At 28.0% G+C, this 23,734-nt stretch overlaps 1 protein-coding gene and 1 long non-coding RNA gene across 6 annotated transcripts in view; both read left to right on the forward strand.

The window, feature by feature from the left end:
- Positions 1-5,340: 5,340 nt before the first annotated feature.
- LOC147803486 (uncharacterized) lies at positions 5,341-13,307 on the forward strand. 4 transcript variants are annotated; one of them, XR_015429124.1, is made up of 5 exons: positions 5,341-5,648; positions 7,360-7,389; positions 8,749-8,782; positions 9,411-9,455; positions 13,141-13,307. It is a non-coding gene; the product is annotated as an uncharacterized LOC147803486 (long non-coding RNA). The 4 variants fall into 4 exon arrangements; XR_015429127.1 differs by lacking the exon at positions 5,341-5,648 and adding an exon at positions 5,655-6,059; XR_015429125.1 differs by lacking the exon at positions 7,360-7,389.
- Positions 13,308-17,333: 4,026 nt separating this feature from the next.
- Positions 17,334-23,734, forward strand: part of LOC107436508 (potassium voltage-gated channel protein Shal-like) — a 277,559-nt gene continuing 271,158 nt past the window's right edge. For both annotated transcript variants that reach the window (XM_021146537.3, XM_043047653.3), the window contains exon 1: positions 17,334-18,572. In XM_021146537.3, coding sequence (XP_021002196.1) covers positions 17,458-18,572 — 1,115 coding nt within the window. In that variant the 5' untranslated portion in view covers positions 17,334-17,457. The remainder of the gene's footprint in view (positions 18,573-23,734) is intronic.

Raw genomic sequence — 23,734 nt, forward strand, 5'->3', positions numbered from 1 at the left:
AATAATAAACTAAAAAATTTGGAGAATAATAAATTAAAAGATTTGGAGAATAATATGCTTAAGTTCAGAATATAAAGAAATAAAGAATACTTTGGAACACCATTTGTTTTGATAAAAGATCACCATTGACTTTTTTTCTTATCTTGGCACTGAATAATTCTAAATGAATAATAATATCCAAATGAGCTTTAAATATATTTAATGTAATTTTTTTAATTTTCTAATGGGAAGAGGATGGAATGTAACAAGATAAGGAATTGGATAAGGTGCACAACGTAATAAAATAAACCATGACACCTCCCAAACTATATTTGAGAGTTAAAAACGCAAATCTCTCAATTAAAGGTATATTTTATTTTTAATGTATTTCTGATAAAATTTCTGATAAAATTTTCTAATAATATTTCTGATAAAATTTTCTAATAATATTTCTGATAAAATTTTATTTGTGATTATTCCAAATTTAACAAATGTTAACCTAGTCTACTTCAAACTATTTATAAACAACAATAAATGTTGATTAATTCTTGAATTAACACATCCAAGTGTGTAAAAGATTTATTAAAATGTAAATTTTTTATATTATTGCAATTAAAAAAAATTAGATGGCATTAACTAATTTCATAGCTGTTGCTCAAGGGATCATGGATGTTAAAATTATACACGAAGAAAAGGAATTTACGCAAAAGTACTGAAATAAATGTTAGTGACATTTTTGGTAAAAAAAAGGAAATGACATTTCTGGTTTATAAAATCCAAATATATGGTTGTTAAACCAATCATTTGGTAATTTTTTTCGTTCAAATGATAACAGTTTTCCGAAAATTCTTGTTTCCAAAGCTACAAAGCTGAAAAGTAAATTTAACAGAATAAATGGTTTTAAAGCTATACTCCAAAGTATCCTGATAAAATTGCCAAATTTTACCACATTTACCAAATTTTAACACATATTATAAAACTACATTTCATTGTTAATTTGACCAAAAGCATCATCAAACCGCTTCTTTGGAAGTTACCGTTCTCTTTGGCGTTCCTTAAGAACGAGAAACACGGTAAATTGTTCTGTTCCATATTCCGGTAATTTGGACCTTGTGGTTAGCACTGCTTATCAGCCGTCAATTTCTAATGAAGCTGGTACTCATCGATTTGAAATCTGGATATATCTTCAGCACTTAAGAAGGGTAGAATCTCAATCTTAATCAAATAAAGCTCAATACCTTAATCGCTGCGTCATTAAAACTCATATATAAATTCATAGACATTATTAACTTAATTAATAATTAAATCTGAAAATAATTAAGTTAAATAGGCGATAGCAATCTTCTGTAAAAAAGTTGTTAGTTAATAATTTTGATTATATACGCAATTACACTGTTAGAAATTTCTCGGAGAAAATGACAGTTTATTTAATTGTTATACCAAAATAAAAAAACTGCCATATAACCAAAAAGATGATAATAATCAAACTGTTAACTGTGAGAAAAATAACTTATTTACTGCTTTCAATTAATACGGTTAAATAACCAAAATTTTATCGCATTAACTAGGCCAACCTAATAAAACAACTTTACAATTGCGACAGCATGTATGTTATAACAAAGAGGGCAAATTTGCCAGTCTCATGATCGACAGAACTGGGGTTCGATTCCCAGCAGTGACATCTCAATATTTCATCCATTCCCTTCAATACATGAAAAGTATCCAGTGTAGTTCACTCCTCATTTCGTATTCTGCACTCTCCAATACCCATTATCTAATGATAGGTTGAATTTTAATTTTTGTGAGCTATATTTTTTCAACCATGCTAGTTGTAAATGGTAAAAAAAATCTTTATAGTTTTGTATTCACCGTATTTATTGCATAACCTTATTAGCTATTAACGGTTTCAAGACCGAAAAGTTAAAAAATGGGTTTTACCGTAAACTTTACGCTGTTAACCGGAGGAACAGACTTCTGCCGGTTATTTTATTATAATTTTAGAATGAAAATTCTAACAGTGTATCTAAGCAAACCAGTTTATGAAACAATAAAAAAGAATTTTAAAATTTGAATCAAAATACAAAATTTCATTTGAAAAGACTTCATAATTTACGCAACTATAGATATAATAAAAAAATAATGCTATTTTTGAAATAATAGTTACAGCGATAGCAGTCTTAAAGTGAAGTTCACGAATAGTTTGCTGAAAAACAGAATTCAATTATATATCTTGTCATTCATTCACAAGCCTTAATTTCCGTTTTCTTCCTTTGACATTATGATATTATGAAAATGTAATGAAATTGTAAGAACATCCTGAATTGACAAAAGCTTTAAATAGAGGTTAGATTCTAAAAATAAGACGATTATTTCCTTTTTTTATTATTCTTTTATTTTTCCAAACAGAATTTTTCTTTTACTTTAGTGATAGAACTAAAATTGGTAATTTTACGAAAATGCTGATAAAAAAACAGTTAATGAAAATATTTTATTATTTATAAATTTTTATATTTAACTTTTTGTAATCGTGAAGAATAATCAAATATATTTAATAACCCTCACATAAGTATAAATTAGTATTTTTGAGAAAAATACTGGTAAAAACGTTATTTTGTACACAATCTTTTTTAATCCTTTTTATGTTCAGAAAAATACACTAAATAGTTTTGATGTCTATTTCAGAAGCAACTATAAGTATTTTTAAGAAAATACTTACAGATATACTGAAAAAATAACAATTATTTCATAGAGTTTGTATACAATAACTTTTATATCTTATTTCTTTTTATGTTAAAAAAAGCATTAAAGTGGTTTTTAAATCCATTCCATTATCATCCATAAGGAATTCTTTTTTATAAAAAAACGCTGATAAAAATTCACTGAATTTATTTTGTTCACAATAAATTTACATATTTTCTATGCGTCGAGAAGGACATTAAAATATTTTTAATGTCTATTCCGTAAATAACCATAAGTATTTGTTTAAAAAGATCTTGATAAAAAACAACTACAGAATGAATTTTGTTAACAGTAATTTTCTCATCTTGTTATTAATTTTATGCTGAGAAGAGCATTAAAACGGTTTATAAGTCCATTCCATTTTTATCCATTTGTAATTTTGCAAAAAATACTTATAAAATGTACCAAATATATGTGGCAATGTATTTTATTCACAGATACTGTACTTTTACGAACGCTTTTGTGATAGAAAAAACGGTAAAATATATTTAATTTTTATTACAAATATTTAATTTCTTTTTTTATTTTTGATAAATAAACAAAAAATACTAAGCATCTGAATATTTTTTAAAACAACTTTCTATTTGGATAGGTTACAAGTCGACTTCGAAACAATATTTCCCCATAGAGCAAGTAATTCATTCATTAAAACTGAGCATCTGGATACTTTTTAAAAGAACTTTCTATCTGAATAGGTTACAAGTCGACTTCAAAACAACATTTTTGCATAGAGCAAGTAATTCATTCATTAAAACTAAGCATCTGAATATTTTTTAAAAGAACTTTCTATTTGGATAGGTTACTAACCGACTTCGAAACAACATTTTCACATAGAGCAAGTAATTCATTCATTAAAACTAAGCATCTGAATATTTTTTAAAAGAACTTTCTATTTGGATGGGTTACAAGTCGACTTCGAAACAACATTTCCACGTAGAGCAAGTAATTCATTCTTTAAATACTAAGCATTTGAATATACTTCAAAAGAACTTTCTATTTGAATAAGTTGCTAATCGATTTCGAAACGACATTTTCTCATAGAGCAAGTAATGTATTAATTCTTTTCTTAATAGAAAAAAATAAACGAAGAAAACCAGCTTAGATAAAATCTGTGGTTAGGAGAAAAGCAGTATTGTTTCTAACTTAAGAAAAGGGAGTTAAAAGATTCCAGCAGCATCGAATCAAAACTAGGTGTGAACTGTTTAAACTTATCTAACCTACCTTTGTAAGTGGTTTAAAACTTTTGTAACAAAAAAAACCGGGACTTGTTTGCGTTAAGTTATCTATCTATAATCAGAATAATTTAATCATATTCAAGTGAGAAAGTAACTTACTAGAAAATTCTTGAATTCAAACAAGAAAGAAAACTATTTCGCCAAATTTTAATTCCTGATGCTAATCTTGGAATAATTAAACAAATCTTAAAAAAATTACTTACTAAATTCGTTAAAAAGGAGAAGTAAATGTTTTGAGAGTTTCACGGCACGAAACATTTTTGATAAATACAGTAAAAAAGAAGCATACTTATATCCTTAGATTTTTCTTTTGTTTCGAAAAAGCCCGAAATAATTTAAAAACTTTATATTTTCTCGAACAAATGTAGACATATGATTATGTTTTTTTTTAAAAAAATTTCAGTTCAAACTGTTTTTTTTTAAACTTTTTTTACGCTCTAGTTACTTTTGTATGGTTAGTTACTGCTAAGAAAAAATATCCTGTGAAAAAGTTTCACGTGTTTTTTTTTCTATGGGACAAATTCGTTGATTGATGATACTAAAATATGTTTCTCTGTCTATTATTGGAGTATTTAAGAAAACGCATTTTTTAGAGTTTTGAGGAAACGCATACTTTTAAAAAAGTTAGTTGCTTTTGAAGCAGAGAAGAAGTGTAAATAGGATTCATATAAATATTATTCACACTTTTTCTCTTGAACAAAAAATACATATTCTGAATAAGTACTCATATAAAACATATTACTCATACCACTCTTAGAAAAAAAGAATGATCAAAACTACCAAAATATGATAAAATTTATAGTGTTTCTGGCTCTGTGGAAAAAATAAAAAAATCATAAATTTTTGACGAAGGTAAAATTAACAATAAAATATAGTTTTATAATATGTGATGAAAGTCGGTAAATTTTAAAAAATTTGGCAATTTTATCATGCATTGCATTGTAATGTTACCATGCATTGTCTACAAACCATTTTTCGGTGAAATTTACTTCTCAGTTTTGCAGTTTTTACTAAATGTGTGGTAGTAAGAAATAATTTTGAAAGCCAGAATTTCCGGTAATCCGTTTCCATATGAATGGAAAACTTACCAAATGAATGGTTTAAATATCAAATATTTTGATGGTTTTTATAGAAACGTCATTACCATACCATGCTGTACTTTTTCTAGAATTTTTTCCCCGTGCAATATTCATGCAACCAAAATTACACAGAAACAAAGGTTAGCCTTTAATATAATGTAAATAAAATTTGAAAACATTCTTTAATAGGAAATATCTTAATTCAAAGACTGAGTTCAAAGTATTTAATTTGTAAAATAAAATAAAAGTTTTTTCGTTATCATTAAAATTTGAAGCTATGTATTAATTTTTAGATATGATTATACAATCCCAGCAAAAACATAAGTTCTGGCCATCTTCGAAATTACTGACGGTACTGATTGAAAAGTGAAGGTGCATATTACTGTCAGCTGGGTTGATTGCTGGGCCACCCTATGAACTTTTGCCAACATTGTAGGAAGTGTTGGGCCTGTACATTACAAACACCCGCATCCCGTCAGTCTGAATCTACCCAATGGGCCACCAAGTTAAAGTTGTCTGCTGCCGCCAGTGAAGCGGTCGAGCGAGTAACGACTGTAACTGTGAATTTATTGTTTAGAAAAAGAAGCACGTTGGATTCTTATAATTTTCAAAAAAGGTAAGGTTTTATTTTTTTCTATTACATTGAAGTTATTATGTTAATCATTTTTGATTTACTATTGTTCAAATATGTTTACGACGTGCAGATTTCGGTTTACAAAGAACCGCGTTTGAAGTGCTGTTTTGGCGCTATGTTTTAGATTGGCAATCATCTTTATTCAATTAATACATCATAATTAACACCTTTCTAAGATAGAATAATAAAAAATATTAAATTTAATTCAATGAAAATGTACAGACAAATGTTTTATCAACACCAAGATCGCCGCCAAATTTTTAGCGACAATCGAGCAGTAGCACGCCAAAAACAAATATAAATTCTGTTGTATGATGACTCTTTAAGTGCAATTCATAATATGTTGTAGCATATGATATAAATCAGGTTTATCTAAGTATATTATGAAAATAGGTTTGTATAATAATCAAGAATTTTCATTAAAACTTATTTCTTTATGTTAAATAATATTTAGATTTTAGTTAACTAATTGCTGTTAGTAATATTAAAAATTGTTTCTGTTATATGTATTTCATTTTAATGAAATTTTTGAGCTAAATTCAAGTGTAAAAATAGGTAAAGGTTTAATAATTTATACTAAATAGTTTAAATTAAGATGAAAAATTTATTTGTACATGTTAATATAAATAATTGCGAAGAATCGTGCTGTGAATTCTTAAACAACCTAAAAAAAATATAGATTATGGAAAGTTTTTTAGCACGCAGTTGCTCATACTTAATTGTATATTGGCTAACCCCACTTATACAAAAAAAAATATTACAAAATTCTTTTATATTTTGAAATCAATGTTAAGTTACTTCATAATTTTTGTTAAGAGTTAAGTGAATAATGTTTTTATTGTGAATTTCAAGTTAATATTCATATAAAATAATGCCCAATTTTTATAGGGATTACAAAAATATATAAAAGTTCAATACAATATGAAAACAAAATTCATACTCAATAAAAATAACAAACAACTCTTTTTCTATTAGTTTTAAAAATGTTAGAAAACCTGTTAACGCTCTCCATGAATTTCTATAGGTTTTCTTATTTCTTGCTGTGTTTATTATTAATTTAATGAACTCGCACTCGTATTGGTAACATGCGATCAAAATTTCTACTTTTCGACTAGTTAGAGTACTAAAATCTACAGGAGCTCTGTACTTGTTGACAATTTAAATTACAATCATTTCCTGACTGCTATAGACAGAATATAATACCATTTTATTTACAAGTACAACTTCTTAAAAGGATGTTTGACCACTTTCGAAGTAGCCGAGGTGCTTCAAATTTAACTTGTATTCTATTGAGAAGACAAGTTATAACTGCTTCCAAATCACTGAAAGCTAAATTTATAATAATTTTTTGCAGAGAATCTTTCAGTGGAAATAAAAGTTTTTCAATTAACTCCTTGAAAGATTTTCAATGCTAACCTTATATTTTGTGATCCTAGAGCCGAACTTAGAAAATTTTGTTGTTTTATTGTTGACAATTCTGTTAAGAAAATTTCCTGACCTACAAGTTATTTTTCTCATTCTAATTTCTGAAAAATATTATTCTAATTTTCATTCAAACGTTTTGAGTGCCCGTTGTGTAATGCTTTTTAAATTTTTGCTGAAAGTTAAGCGAAATTTTTTTTACTGTATATCTCAAGTTAATATTCACATGAAAGTAAGACCTTTTTTTTTCTTTTACCTCTTTAAATGTTAGAAAACCTGTGCCAGTCCTCCATGAATTTCTGTAAGTTTTATTACTTAATATTATTTATTATTTATTGAATTATCTCGCTTTCATGTTTGTAACAATGGTAACTTGCAATTGAAATTTCTACTATTTTCCAACTGAGTGAAGTACTGCGTCTCTGTTCTCATCAACTTCACTTTCCAAGTAGCTGAAGTGCTCCAAATTCAACTCTTATTCCATTGACAACTTACATCTTATCACTTAAAGGAATTTTTTTTTTCTTAAACTAAATATCAAATCCTTATATTGAGCTTTGTATGGAAGTGCTAGACTAATATAATTATTAATAATAGTTTATTAGACACAATATGCTTTAATATTAGATTCCATTGAACACTAATTTAAACGTAAATTTACGAGTAGTTTGAAACACGGCTTAACGAAAAAATCTAGCCGCTTTTTTTTATTGATAATTTTCTTATTTTATTTTCATAATCTGTTTTGGCTTGAGCAAAATAGTTGTTGTTTGCCTGTCAGTCTGACCACAGCAAAGTGAGGGTTTAAACGCACATATTTTAAATTATTGTACTAGGGGGCGAACCATATGGAAACGACAAAAATTTGATTATAATCAATTTGAAAAGTTATTTTCAAAATAAATTAAATTTCAAAAATGACTTTTATGTGAAACTGTTCTATTTTACATAAATTAAATTGAGAAAAGCAACTATTACCAACCAATTCCCCTGATACAAATTTTTAAATTTATTAATAGTTAAAATGATTTATCAATTAACTTATTTTTTTTTTCATCATCTGCAGAATCTTTGATGTGCATAAATAATTTAATATTATTTTGAGAAGTAATATTTTAATTATTATTTGAATTATGATTTTAAAGAAGGATTAAGGACATTTTAATGTATTAAGCGAATTCATTTATAAAGTACAGTGAATTCTCACTTATGCACCAGTCTTTGGGACCAAGAGAAAAAGCGTATAAGATTTAAAAAACAGTAAGTTCATGCAAATAAGAAAAGCTTCAGATTCAGCAAAAGATAAATTTACAATAATTTTTTGCCGAGAATCTATTAGTGGGAATAAAAAAATAAATTTCAATTAACTCTTAGGAAGATTTTCAATGCTAACCTTATATTTTGTGGGTTTTTTTTATTGTTGACAATTCTGTTAATAAAATTTCCTGGTCGAAAAGTTATTTTTCTTATTCTAAATTTCCTGGCCTACAAGTTATTTTTCTCATTCTAATTTCTAAAAAATATTTTAATTTTTATTTAATCTTTCTGGGTGTCCATTGGGTAATACTTTTTAAATTTCTGCTAAGAGTTTACCGTAAAATATTTTTACTGTATACAAGGTAATATTTACATAAAAATATGACCTTTTTTTTCCTTTTAGCTTTTCAACCTGTGCCAGTCCACCATGAATTTCAGTAAGTTTTTTAACTTTTATCATATGCAGAATCTTGGATGTACATAATTAATTTAATATTAGGTACTTTGAGAAGTAGTATTTTAATTATTATTACTTGAATTATGATTTTAAAGAAGAATTAGGGACATTTTAATGTATAAAGCAAATTTATTTATAAAGTGCAGTGAATTCTCCCTTATGCATCAGTTTTTGGGACCAAGAGAAAAAGTGTATAAGATTTTAAAAACAGTAAGTTCATGCACATAAGAAAAGCTTCAGATTCAGCGAAAGCTAAATTTACAATAATTTTTTGTGGAGAATCTTTAAGTGGAAATAAAAAAATAAATTTCAATTAACTCTTTGGAAGATTTTAAACGCTGACCTTATATTTTGTGATCCTAGAGGCGAACTTAGAAAATTTTGTTGTTTTATTGATGACGATTCTGTTAATAAAATTTCGTAGCCTGCAAGTTATTTTTCTCATTCAAATTTCTAAAAAATATTATTCTAATTTTTACTTAATCTTTCTGGGTGTCCGTTGTATAATGTTTTTTAAATTTCTGCTAAAAGTTTACTGAAAAAAATTTTTACTGTATATCTCAAGTTAATATTTACATAAAAATAAGACCCTTTTTTTTCCCTTTTAGCTCTTCAAATGTTGGTAAACCTGTGCCAGTCCACCATGAATTTCTGTAAGTTTTATTACTTTTATCATCTGCAGAATCTTTGATGTGCATAAATAATTTATTATTTTGAGAAGTATTATTTTAATTATTATTATTTGAATTATGATTTTAAAGAAGGATTAGGGACATTTTAATGTATTAAGCGAATTCATTTATAAAATACAGTGAATTCTCATTATGCTTCAGTCTTTGGGACCAAGAGAAAAAGTCCATGAGATTTTAAAAACAGTAAGTTCATACAAATAAGAAAAGCTAGATAGAAAAGTTTCAATAGCTGAATAAAACTACAAATAGTCGTGAATAGCGGCTAAACCTTCTAATTGTTTTTAATGATTTCGAGTAATGTTTTTGTCATCTCTGTTTTTGCGTAAACTGAGTAATAGTAATCGCTATAGCTTTACATTCGTTGACCAAAAACTAACGTTTTAATTGGTGGTGGGAAAGACACTGCTAGATAAATTTTGAAAGCATATGGGTGGTATATATGGTGGTTTCAATGTGGGTGGTGTGATAGATAAGACACCTTATTCAAATTCATATAAAAAAATGTCTTCCTAGAAACAATAAAGGTGAAAAAAATCCCATAGGGAAGAAAAATGAACTGTATTACTAGATCCAGTAACTTATTTCCTTTTATCTGTAACGAAGATTGTTTATTTGCTTTAAACTGAAAACTTTTTCTAAAAAATGGGATTATTTTTTTCTATTTAAACAAAAAATAAAATCACAATTTTAGACTTTTAAAAAAAAAATTGTGTGCTGAATTGAAATATTTATTTTCTGAATGATGCATAAAGAATTATAATTATTATTATTTTCCTATATAATGATCAAGGGCCTTTGAAAACCTTTGTATATATGCAAAAGGCACATAAAAGAGGTGGCGCAGAAGTGATTGGTCACTGTATGTAGTTTTATATTTTAATAATGGTTATTAATTTTCATTTTAATCGTTCACTTCCCTATTCAATGAAAAAAAGTGTTATATTTATAAATTTTATTGATGTATATAAAATATTTTTTTAAAAATTTTATTAAGTACAGTAAGATTTTGATTGTGAAAACACAATCATATTTAAAAACCTACCTTGTTAACATAGCTTAAAAACGTGTAGGTTAAAGAGAAAAAAAAAAAGTAACGACAAAGTACTGATTTGAAGCATCTTGAAACTAACCTGTACAATATTGAATGCCTTCTAAGACATTATTTGGTAGAAAAAATTTTTGCGATAAGAACAATTTTTTAGTCCAAGCAAATAAAATGCCCCGTAAAAGTTAAAAAATTCTTAATAAAATGTGTAAGTAAATTTAATTTATGGTAACTAAGAAATAATGTTAATAACACCTGCATTTCACTTATTTATCTATTCTTCAATAGTACAAAATATTTTTATTTGGCAAAAATATATACACCTGCCTTTTTAAAAACAAAAAAGTTTTCTTGAAACAGAAGTTTAAAATGTAAACACATTAGGAATCTAAACTAACATTTAAGTGCGACAGAAGCAAAAAGATTATAGAAATCTTACGATTTTATGAGTTAAACGAGATGAAAAACATCAGAACCAGTTTAATTGCATATTGAAATTTTGAAGTTTTTAAAGATTCTTTTTTAACTTTCCGCCCTATAAACGGGTTGTGGTTGTGTGACGTGGGCGACCCTGCTTCACCACAGGTGCCCACTGGGTAACGAGAAGAAAGTAGTAGTTCTGGCATTCCTGTGGCCAATGGGACAACCCCCCAATGCCTGCAATTTAAAAAAAAAGGGGGGAAAAGTCTATAATAAGGAAACGCCCATTGTAACGCTCCTGTCCTTGGGCAATCAAACAGGTTTAAATGTTTTCAGTCTAATTTTTCTCTGAATTATTCATTAGATTTAAATAAGTTTTGTTTCTTTTTATTTGTGGCCCATAATGTGTGTATCCTATTACAGAGTTTATTTGCTAGAATTCGAAAAGTATATGTTGAAAGTGGTTAATGTGCAACTCCTGCTATTCTAATCTACAGAAAATGACAACTAATTTTTCTGTATCAAATAAAAATGCAGTGTACCTCCTCGAGAAGGGCCAACCGTCCTCACTGCCCTTTGACGACACTGTCTGATAATATTCCTTTTAAAAAATTTAATGTGTAAATGATGATTACACACTTTTAAAATTATTCGTGTTAATAAGTTTGATTCAGATACCATTACAAATATTTACTTTGTTAATTCTCAACTGGTTAAATTTTTAAAAGATTTTTTTAGTATCAATAAGTTTATTAAAAGATTTTTTAAAAAAATTGAAATGAATATTTTTTTTAAAAAATATGTACCTTTCAATATTTATTTTTAGTTAATCGTTTATTAGTTAATAGTTTAAATTATGGAAAAAGCCTTCAAGTTTAACAATATTTTTTTCTATTAGCATGTTTTTTTTCTTTGTAAGCTACAAATTTTTCTCATTTTGATAATGGGTGAGAACTACTTTTTGAAATATACATGTAAAATAGTAGGTATAGGATGGTAATTTTACAGTCGTTAAGAATCGAATTCAGCTGTTACATAATAGTACACATTTTGTTAACTATTTACGGTGTTAATTAAAAGCCCTTTAAAAACTCGGTGTACCCTTTTTTTTTTTAGGAAGCACCTTTCCCTTTTTTATTCTTAGGCATAGTAATGGAGTATTTAACAAATATTTTTTGTTAAAAGAAGGAACTAAATTAATAAAAAAATTTGAAGAAAAGAAATTTCATCAGAGATGTAAACAATGTTATTAATATTTATGTAAACTTTTCATTTTTTGTCTTACATCTATACCAGTTATATAAAGACATTACGGAAATCGTGACATTGGTCAAATCTGTCGTTATTCTTATCTAGTTCTTGTGTTTTTTATATGAGGAAAACATTAATTTCACAAAGCATCACCATTAAAGTAATTTAAGAATTTATTGATTTATAAAGTTATTACAGAATTGTAAAATTATCTGCCTTTTTAACTAGCAAATTTTGAGCAACCTTTTTTCATATGGTTTCAATTCTGGTTTCAATTCAATACATATTATTGTTTTGATGCCTATTTTAATATGAAAAATGTTGTAAATTTTGAAATTTTTTTTGTCAAGGGTATACAATTAAAAATTTAATCATAAAAGTAAAGCGAAAAAGAAATACTATTGATACATTCGTGCATGTAAGTAATATATATTTAAAAGTAATTTTTCTTCTATACCTTTCCTTGAAACAATAATTTACATTAGAATATCATAATTGTTTTAAATATTAAATGCAATAAAATTGAGCACCATAAAATTAATGAAGAAAAAACTGCATGTTTTTTAAAATTAAATATTTTCTGAGAAAAGGTGAGCACAAAATTAAACACCCTGAATAACTTTTCATTTAACAGTTAGATTTTCATGTACTAGTTGTCAATCTTAATGGGTTCGTGAGTCAATATTCAATAATTTCATTCAGAAAGGAATTTTATGTTCAAAATCTTTCTAAATTATAAGACAGGTGTATGTTTTGCATGGTGTTACTAATTTGAAGACTAATGTGATGAGTCAAAATTTATCAATGAAATGATAAAAGCAAAAACTTTTCGATAGAAATTTTAGTTTTAAAAGCTCATTTTCACAAAAATACTTATGTTTTTAAAATATACGATTTGCATAATTTTTATTTTATTATCCTCTCTTTCAGGAGAACTCTTCTGTGCTATTCCAAGTGATTCTATGTAGACAAAGATATGATTTCTCTGTTGTTTTTATTTTTAAAATTAAATTGAAATTTGTGTAATATTTGTATTGATTAAGGTTATGTCTTTGTATTTATATGTCTTTGTATAATAAAATGTTTGCAAGAGACAATGTTGATTATTCATTTAACTAATTTCAGGGTACATTCAATTCATTACATGACTGGCTACATTAGTACATTTTTGTCCAATACACCTATTTTTTGTTAAATTTGCTGCAAGACTAAATATAATCAGTAAAACATGAATTCATGATCAGTATCGCACTAAATGATCATCTCTGGACAGCCTCTTAATATTATCGGCTGTAGGTTGTATTTATTTTTGTATAGGGTACAATAGTATCACTAGATTCCTTAAGAACACAGCTTTTATTTTAAAACATATATATACTGACTACAAGCTATTATAGACATATAAAACTTGAAAAATTACTTGTGAGATACAGAATTTTCATAATTCTGGACAGCAGTTTTATTATTCTGCTTTTAAGTAGAATATCACTGTAAAGAAAAGATTATTACATATGTTTACCTAGTTTAAAAATGTATTGATAAGTGGAAGCATAGATTGTGCACAGCAAATCTTTAGGACTAAGGGGTTGAACTGTGTAAAAAAATATTCTTTGCATAAAACAATTTAAATGAAAAAATTAACCTAGAAATATTTTCTTAGTTCATATATTAATAATTTATTCAGAAATGTATTAGATAGCTAGATATTTATTTAGCTAATTGAATTAAATAAAAATTAGGTTTGTGGGTTTTAATTACTCCTGTAACTAGGTCAATGACCTCTCGTAAACCTCTATAAACTAAAGGGATGCTGCTGGGTGTATATAAATTGCTGGCCCTCAATTATTGATTCATTGATTACCCTCTACTGGAAAATGTCGGGCAATCACTCACCCAGCGCGTTTTAGACAGTAACTGCTGGGTTAGGTACTACCGGCCATCGATAGGCCGGTATTGTTGGCTCGACAGAAGGCCAGCCATTCACTTTAGTACAGTTGAAAGTGACTTTTGCCGGCACAGACCCGTCGCTTTAGCTGGTGGCAAACAGCAGTTTTGTGGAGCTGGACCTACAGATTTGTTTTTGCTGGGATATGAAAGATTAGAATTATACCTGAAATTGAATATTTTATTCTTTATTTGTCTGATATAACCCATTTAATTGTGATAATTCTTTAGGTCGTTAAAGTGTTTCTTACTTGTTATAGCTACAATATAGTTTTCTAATCATATGTAATAATATTTCGATTTTATTTTAAAAGACAGTAATGTTTACACTTTACAATACAATGTTTTCAAGGAAGGAAAAGGTTAATACTTTGTGCTACGCAGATAAAGTAAAAAACAACATGAATAAAGCACAAATAAAACTACGTAAATTGTAATATAGTTTCCCTTCAATAAACAAGAACCTTCGTTGGTGTCTAAACATCAAATAAGGGTAGAAAAGTGTGAAGGTAAACACGATATTTTACACTATTACAATATTTTGTACACGATTACAGTAGTTCTCTAACGAAAATGAGCTCTTTAAATACAGGGTGTCCCAAAACGATCGTACATACTTTGTTTTTCTTATTTTTCTCGTGAACTATGGATCGTACAGGAACGCTTCTTTGGGCAGTTTTTATGTACTCCCAACGAGGAATCTAGCTGTGAAGAGTTTATGCGGTCGTTTTGGGACACCCTGTATATTAATCAATGCAATCAGTTTATGCGTCTTTTTCCTTGCTTAAGATTTATGCGTTTCATTGTATTCGTTTTTGTGAATTTTGTGAATAATGTAAAGAAATATCTGCTATATTTTATTTTTACTTTTTCTACTCCTTAGTATTAAAACTTGAAAGATCCAGAAATAACATGTTCAATAAGAAAACGAAAAATTACGTGTCGGACTCGAGTTTAAAAATAAATTACAATTTATAATTAATTAATTTCCAAATCTACATAAGCCTTTTAAATTATGATATTTGTAGCTTAAATAATGAAAATCCAGTATTTACATCAAAAGTGTTCTGAGTTATATTGTTTTTCATATAAACGAATGTAGGTTTTGTGCTCCTTAAAATGCTATTGAACTAAGAGATTTAATATAATTTATGCTTCTGGCGCTTCAATCTTTAATGTTCTCTAAAGCCCCTGTCTGCTTTAATAAACACAAGGATAACTAAAAAAATATTTTTACTAACTAACAAATGGAATAATTCAAACTTCATTTATCCACGTTTCTTTTAAAAGATTTTTTGATTGTTCAATTAACTGAAATGTTCTGATATTTACTGTATATTTATATAAAAAAAAGCATTGAGAATACTCTCTACCAAAGAGTTTTTAAGAAAAGGAAATTGAAACACTTTAAAATCAATTTTAAGTGAAGCAGGATATAAACGCTTGTTATTATGGGCAAATGAATAGTACAATTGAATTTTAGTGTAAAAGGAAGATTTATAATTTTTGCCTTGCACGCAAAACATGAAATTTACGCATATATTTAACAAAACTTATTTTGTAACCAAATATATATACATAAAATTGCCTTTATTCATAGTTTTATAAATTTAAAAAAAAGTCAGAATTATAATTTTTGACAATCCACCTTAAAACTCCCTTAAAAGTTTTCTATGTTAAAATAGCTTAGATAATATATTCTTTTTGTCGTTTGAATAACAGTTATTTGTTTCCATTCTTCCGTAACGTCCCTAGAATTGTTAAAAGGCGCCATTTCTGTTTATTTTCTTTTAACTATGGTAGATAAAGGAAATGCTAAATCGAAAAACGGATTAAGTAAAATTTAAGAAAATTTGGGAACATCAATTTAAGAATACTGTAAAGAAACTCAGGCTAACAAATTGATGTTTTTCATAAACAAATCCCATACTTGGTACAATAAATTCAGAAATACCAAGCGATTATTATGTGTTTTTAATATATAAGTTTCTGTTCTTAAATTATTACATAACCATTCCACAAAATGTTTCATTCACGAAACAGTGAAGAAATTATGAAATTGTATAATGAATTGCATGAAATTTTACTTCAACTTTTTTCAACTATTTAATTCAACTCTTTTAAATTGTGCATTACATGTAATATTAAATCAAACTTTATAACAACATAATAGAAATTCTTGTCCAATACTGAACAATTTTCCACGAAGAGAATTTTGAAATAGAAACATATTTATTGCAAATTCCCGAATGAAACATTTTATGAGAATATGTTTAACACACTTACATTATAAATACGCATATTAATGAATTGAAATTGACACACAAGACGAATCATGATCCTTGGAACTTTTGCCTCCGTTTTTTTTAATTTGCCACCACTTTTTTCTAATTTGAAAAGATATAGCAGTAAAATAAAATTGTACATAACTAAATTATAAAACATGGCAGAATAAGATACATAAAATATTTTATCCAATGCATTTTTTTGATATTTAAGAATAAAGAAAATAATTTGATATTTGACTTGTGAAAAAAGAAAATTAATATTAAAAAATATAAATATAATTATTTTTAAAATTAAAAAATGAAAGATTTTAGCTTCATTTTAACTTCATGAAGCCAACAAAAGTTTTTTAATTAAAAATAATGTTAGAAATAAATTAGTAATATTAAAAAAAATAGTCTCATCAAAATAGCATACGAAATTGATAGTAATAAACATTTTGTTTCGAATTAGAAACTATAAAAGCACTAATTATTCCAATTTAAGATATTTTAAGTAATTTAAAAATTTATAATCATCTAACAAACTCTTTTACTATTAAACTAAGTTTTCTTCAAATTGCTTGAAACTTGCTAATCATTCAACGTTAAGAAATACTGTACAATTTTCATAAACGGAACTCCAAACCCCTTGAAATTTCATAATTTGCAAGATTTTAGATTTAGAATACGTGAAAAATAACAGTGGTTCAGTTTAAGCGTAAATGCATACTATTAAATAAAGTTTAAAAAAATTATACTGTCTATAATTAAGGTTTGAGAAAACATTACGTATACAGCTACTTTTAAGTCAAGAAAATAGAACTGATCGCATGGATTATTTCATAAATTATTGGATAGATTATCGAGAAAGAGCGGCGAAATATGCAACCCCTTCAGCTCGTCGGCGGAGATTTCAATCTTCCCTTCTGTGAGAAACGGCGCTTTGGCGAGAGTTCTTGGCGACGCCCCGGCCTCCCGTAACTGTGCAGGGGCGCCCACTCTCCCAGACTCAGGAAAGCGATGCTTCAATGAAGACATGGCGTCTGTGGCCGCCTGGCTGCCTTTCGCCAGGGCAGCGGCCATAGGCTGGGTGCCCATCGCGAACAAGCCCTTACCCGCGCCGCCCGTTACCAAAGAACAACGGAAAAGAGAAGATGAAAAATTTGTTATCAATGTGAGTGGACGGCGATTTGAAACTTGGCGGAATACCGTCGAAAAGTACCCGGACACACTACTCGGTTCTAACGAACGCGAGTTTTTCTACGACGAGGACTGCAAGGAATACTTCTTCGACAGGGACCCGGATATCTTCCGGCACATCCTCAACTATTACAGGACTGGCAAGCTACACTACCCTAAGCATGAATGCCTAATGTCGTACGATGAGGAACTCGCCTTCTTCGGCATCATACCGGACGTGATCGGAGATTGCTGCTACGAGGACTACCGTGACAGGAAAAGGGAGAACGCGGAAAGGCTAATGGACGACCGGCTGTCCGAAGCCAACGAGGCAGATAACATGCCACACGCCAATATCCGAGAGCGCATGTGGAGAGCGTTTGAAAACCCTCACACAAGCACTGCGGCACTGGTCTTTTACTACGTGACTGGTTTCTTTATTGCTGTCTCGGTGTTCGCGAACGTATGCGAGACCCTCCCCTGCAGCATGAACGAAGCGACCGGCGACACGATGTCGTGCGGCGAGACGTACAAGGCGGCCTTCTTCTGTTTGGACACGGCCTGCGTCATGATCTTCACTGCCGAGTACCTCCTGCGGCTATACGCCGCTCCCGATCGTTGCCTATATATGCGAAGCGTCATGAGTGTCATCGACGTGGTGGCGATCATGCCATATTACATAGGACTCGGCATAAAGGACAACGACGACGTTTCAGGGGCCTTTGTCACCCTCCGCGTCTTCCGGGTCTTCCGGATCTTTAAGTTTTCGAGGCATTCTCAGGGACTACGTATCCTGGGATATACGCTCAAGAGTTGCGCCTCAGAGCTAGGCTTCCTTGTTTTTTCCCTGGCCATGGCCATCATCATCTTTGCCACCGTCATGTTCTACGCGGAGAAAAACGTCGAGAATACCACCTTTACCTCCATCCCGTCGGCCTTTTGGTACACAATTGTGACCATGACAACCTTAGGGTAAGTACTACACTTTATTAATATACTGAAATCCCTATAAGTACAGTCTGACCTACTGTCTCATCACATCTGGATAACTTAAAGGGTAGACTTCCTTCGGTAAAGAAGAGTTGTTCAGGCTCTGCTTACAACAGTTTTAAGTTCTACATATATTTTTATAAGTTATAAAGGATGAAAATGCTATTTCATATATAACTACGCTTTATAAAAGAACGATAGATCAGACACTTTATTCATGTACATTCCTTTAAGTAAAGTCGAACCAGCTGACTCATCACATCTGGAAATCTTCGAGAACAAATACCTGAATCGGTAAAAAAAAACAGTTGGTCAGGCTCTACTTACAAGAGCTTTAAGTATTACATATATTTATGTAAGATTTTAAAAAAATAATATTTATAAGTAAAAAGGTATTCATAGGTTGTAAAAAGAGAAAGAAAACGCAAGTGTTTGTTATTCTATATGTAACTACGGTGTGTAAAAAGACAACAGATCGAAACGGTGGATTTCCCGCTACATGACCTGATTTTATTTAAAATGTGTTGGATTTCAGCTTAAAAATCAATAACTTCTTGCTGATAGCTTGCAAATAGTTGTGAAATTATAACAGTAATAATGTAAAATGGTCCTACGTTTCGGTGTTCATGGGATTTTTCCAAATTTAATATTTAAACATTTATAATTATAAAATTTCTTCGACAGGGAGGTTCTACTGTATATATTACATTCTTCCTCTAAAAACTCGTCTTATTATAAAAGGAGTTTACTTTTTTATCTTTTTTTTATTGGACTTCTTATTAAAAAACTTATAATACTATAAATTTTTAACTCGAAATAACAAGAAATAAAAGTTGTAAGTTACATGAAAAACGTGACATGAAAGCGCATATGAGAAGTGTAAAGCAATCTTTATTAAAAATCCTTTTTTAACATTTAAGCTTTATTTTCGAAAGTTGAGAAACTCAAGTTGAGCTTTAAGCTGTTAGTTCGTTTTTATTTTTTAAACTTAAAACTAGCCTTAAAAATAAAAAATATTTAGAGATAGGAGCAAATAAGATGTCACTTATTAATAAGTCTAATATTCTAATTTATTTTTCAAAATTGTCTTGAATACTTAGTAAAATAAAATTTTATAGTTATTTTTTAAAATTATGATTCGTTTTATTATTACACTAATTGTATTAATTAAAAAAAATAATTTAATTTTTGAAAGGTTTTAAGATTTGAAAAAGTTTTATTACTATTTTCATATTTGAAGTTTAAAATTCGGCAACCATGCTCTAGGAAACGTATTTAAGTTAATCAAATTAAATTGAAATCATTCAAAAATTTTAATTAGTTCTTTAACAAAAGGCTTCAGGACCTATAATTCTCCTTAGGTTAAAACGCATGAAGTAAAATAACTTTTTATGTCTGAAAGGGACCTTTAATGTCTTATGTAAATTTCAACTAATGTCATTAATAGCCATCTATATTATTCGTTTATTTATCAATGGGACTATTATTTATCTCTCGTTACCATTTAAAATTTAATCTAGGAAATATAACAGATACATTGAAATGTTAGAATATTTATACTTTGAAGTAAAAAGCACCCATATAAAATCAATTAATGCATCTTTGATTTATTCTGAATTCATCATATAAACGGACATCGACAATGTGTTTGCCTTATTTTTTTGACCCAGGTGAAATATGTTTTAAAGCTATATTTGTATCGAAATAAATTTGGTGAATTATTTATCAATATTGTAAAAAATTAATATAATATTCAGTTTTGAAACAAAAATTATTATATTAGAGATTATTACAATCAATATTCGTGAAGGAAATAAGCAGTAACAAATTTTTTTTTTAAAAATATAGCAAAAAACGTTTTCTTTTTAACTATATAAGCTTGAGTTGACTAAAAATATTTATTGCAATATTATTTGATATACAAAAAATATGAAATTAATATGTATATTTTATACATGTTGCAATGAGAGAACTGCAGATCATTGTCTTTGGGTAGGAATAGGCTATTATTGTTATTAAATTATTAATAATTTTTTATTAAACTATTTCAATAAGTTTGAGATACGCAAAACGGATGAAACAAACTAGTCACCGCTATTACAAGTTAGAAATTAAACTTTTACTACACGTTCAAGCTTTTGAACTGGAAGGCAATCATTATTCTCAGTGATTTAGCGTTTTAAAACATGACAGACATTATTATTTAAAATGCTTATTTAAAATGCTTCACTTACGCTATTTACCTTCACTTGTGTTAAATATGTATACTATTATTGTACTCTATTAACAGAATAAAGTTTAAGCATTTATAAACAAACAAATTTAGTAACAGAATCAGTGATGCAATATATTTTCTTTCAATTTTTAAGAACCGTTTCCAGATAAATAACAAAACGTGTTATAAATACAGGGTTGTTAATGGGGCAAAATTAGTTATTATTTGAAAATTTCTCTCAATATGAAATAATAAATTAATCTCTGTTCACACAAATCAGTATTTCTTTATCTAAGAGAATTTCAATTAAGCACGAATTAGACAGAATTAGACTTCATATTTAGCTACTCAAAGAAAATTAGGATACTTTTTTTATAGGACGCCATTCTTGTAATATTTGACGTTGGTATAGTATTAAATACTCGCATAAAACATGCATATTATATGGTTGAATTACATATAATGTATAGAATATGTAAAATACATTGATGCAATACAGATATAAGCTACACTAAAAAAGCCAAAAAAGGTATTTTTACATAAAACGTTTCCTTTGTATTGTTTCGAGATAGCTACTTTACAAGTTTCCAGAGCTTCACTTCGATAACATCACAAAGCAAAAAAAATATTTATTGTTGCATACAAGAAAATCGTAGTGCTTTTCGCCAACTACGCTCACAGATCAATATGAAATTGTGGCTTATTATGTTGACTCAAGCACTTCATTTATAGAACTGTTTATAAAAAAGTGCAATTATTTGTTAGAAGATAAGAAATAGCGAACATAATTAATACTGTTGTCTTTGTTTTCAAATACAAGAAAGGTAAAGTGAATAAAAATCTAACTGTAATCTCCTTTAAAGATATGAATGCAGCATTTTTCTACGTAGTAAAAATTTTTTTCTTTATCTAAAAAACCCAAAATGGTTGTTTACTACTTTACATCAAGTGCTGTTCTAAAACACCAGATTTAAATGAGCAGATTTAAATGAACACCGATTTAAATGAAATTCTTGCTTTCACAATTATAGCTCTTATCACCATGCATTTAATTAAAAATGCAAAACTGAAAAGTAAATTTTACCAATTAAATAATGTTTATTCAATATTATCCATGGTACCATGAAAAAAATACCGAATTTTACAACTTTTGCCTAATTTTATTACATATTATAAAACCGTATTTTATTGTTAATTTTACCAAAGCACTTCGGTAATTGTTACCGATCTTCCTGGTGATTCCATAGAACCAGAAAACACGGTAAATTTTATGAAATTCTGGTAGTTTTAACCATACCTTTTTTTCTTGTTGTAGAATGACTCATTCTGGCTAAGTATAATCTCAAACTCAATTATGTGATATAAATTTTATATAATTTTAAATACAATTTTTAAGTTAAGGGACAAAATAATAAAACAATAATAAGTAATTTTCTAAAAAAATCTGTGTCAAATTGTTTTTACATTGAAATAGCTTTACTAGTCAGTAAGTGCTAATCCAAAATTTAATAAATTTCTTTTTCACAATAGTTCTTTAAAAACGAAAAGCTTTCATTCTACTAAAGAGAATAAGCTTTTAGTTTTGAATTATTTTATCTTTCAGGGCTGTTAAGCAACTCTTAGTCAAGCGTTATTTAATCTCTTAAAAGCCATTTATGTACCTAGTAATAAAAACTAGCTTTTTGGAACTATGATCATAAATATTTTTATGGAAAGAGAGGAACTAGATTCAACTACAACGCTTAAAATCATTATAAAAAAAAATTAAAATAAGAAAATGTGTAAAATTTTTAAACTGTTTCATATTTTGAAAGCGCATTTAAAACATCTTACAATAATTATCAACCTGTTTAAATGAGTTTTTATACCTCTTCAAAAAACCGATTAGTTTTAATTATTATTTTATAGAATGATAATATTGTGAAAGATATTATGACGTAATTATTGTTCGATAGAAATGAATGGTAACTTGAATATTGATACTGCGTTCGTAAAATCCATTCTTCGACAAAAATCATTTTTAGCGATAAATTTTATACTGTAATTACAACGTTAATATTCATTTAAATATAGTTATTCAGAATTTACAGTAAATATTATTGAAAAAAAATATGGTATAATCAATCTTTATTTCTGTGAAATGTTACAATAAAATTTTAAGTTGAAAGTACGAATTTTAAGTCAAAAGTACTGTTACCCTGACAGCTGGGACTTTATACTGCAATTTGATTCAAAGTCTTTTTTTATAGTAAAAAGACTAGCAATGTTAACGATTGAAATATTTCTGTAAGTCACCAAATTAAACATCTTTGCAAATTTTAGCAAATTAGCAAAATTGCCCCCCCCACTTTCATTTGCAATTGCCTGACTACACAATTGATTATTCAATGGTAAATAAAGAAACAAAGTTTTAATGGTGGAAAAATAAGTACTTACTTTCTTTTTAATTGATAATTAATCTACTCTTATTCATCTTTTTAATGATAAAATCCCTTATCTTGTAGATGAATATGCTCATGACATAGTGTAAGAGTTATTTTTAACTTGCTTTTTAACTAGCCTGCTTAAACAGATAAATGACTCTATGAGGCTAATGTACGATCACACTGGAGAAAATTACAGTAAAATTTTTCAGAAGAAAAAATCTAATACATCACATTTTTTTCAGTAATATTTACAGTAAACCTAAATACAATATCATTGATCACTGTAATTAAATAATTATTACTATGAAAATCACGGTATACAGTTTTACGATAAAAACGTATTTTAAGGATGCTTCGCCATTTAATTTAAAATTATTTGATCAAGAATTTTTTATAGTGTGTTTTTGTGTTACTGCAGGCATAACAATGTTAAACTTTCTGTTTTAACGCTACGGGTGAATTGATAATATATATTAGTATATTTATTTAGTGAATTAGATTAA

The sequence above is a fragment of the Parasteatoda tepidariorum genome, chromosome 9 (genome assembly GCF_982258835.1).
Source record: "Parasteatoda tepidariorum strain Cologne lab strain chromosome 9, Ptep-v5.0, whole genome shotgun sequence".
NCBI lineage: Eukaryota > Metazoa > Arthropoda > Arachnida > Araneae > Theridiidae > Parasteatoda > Parasteatoda tepidariorum.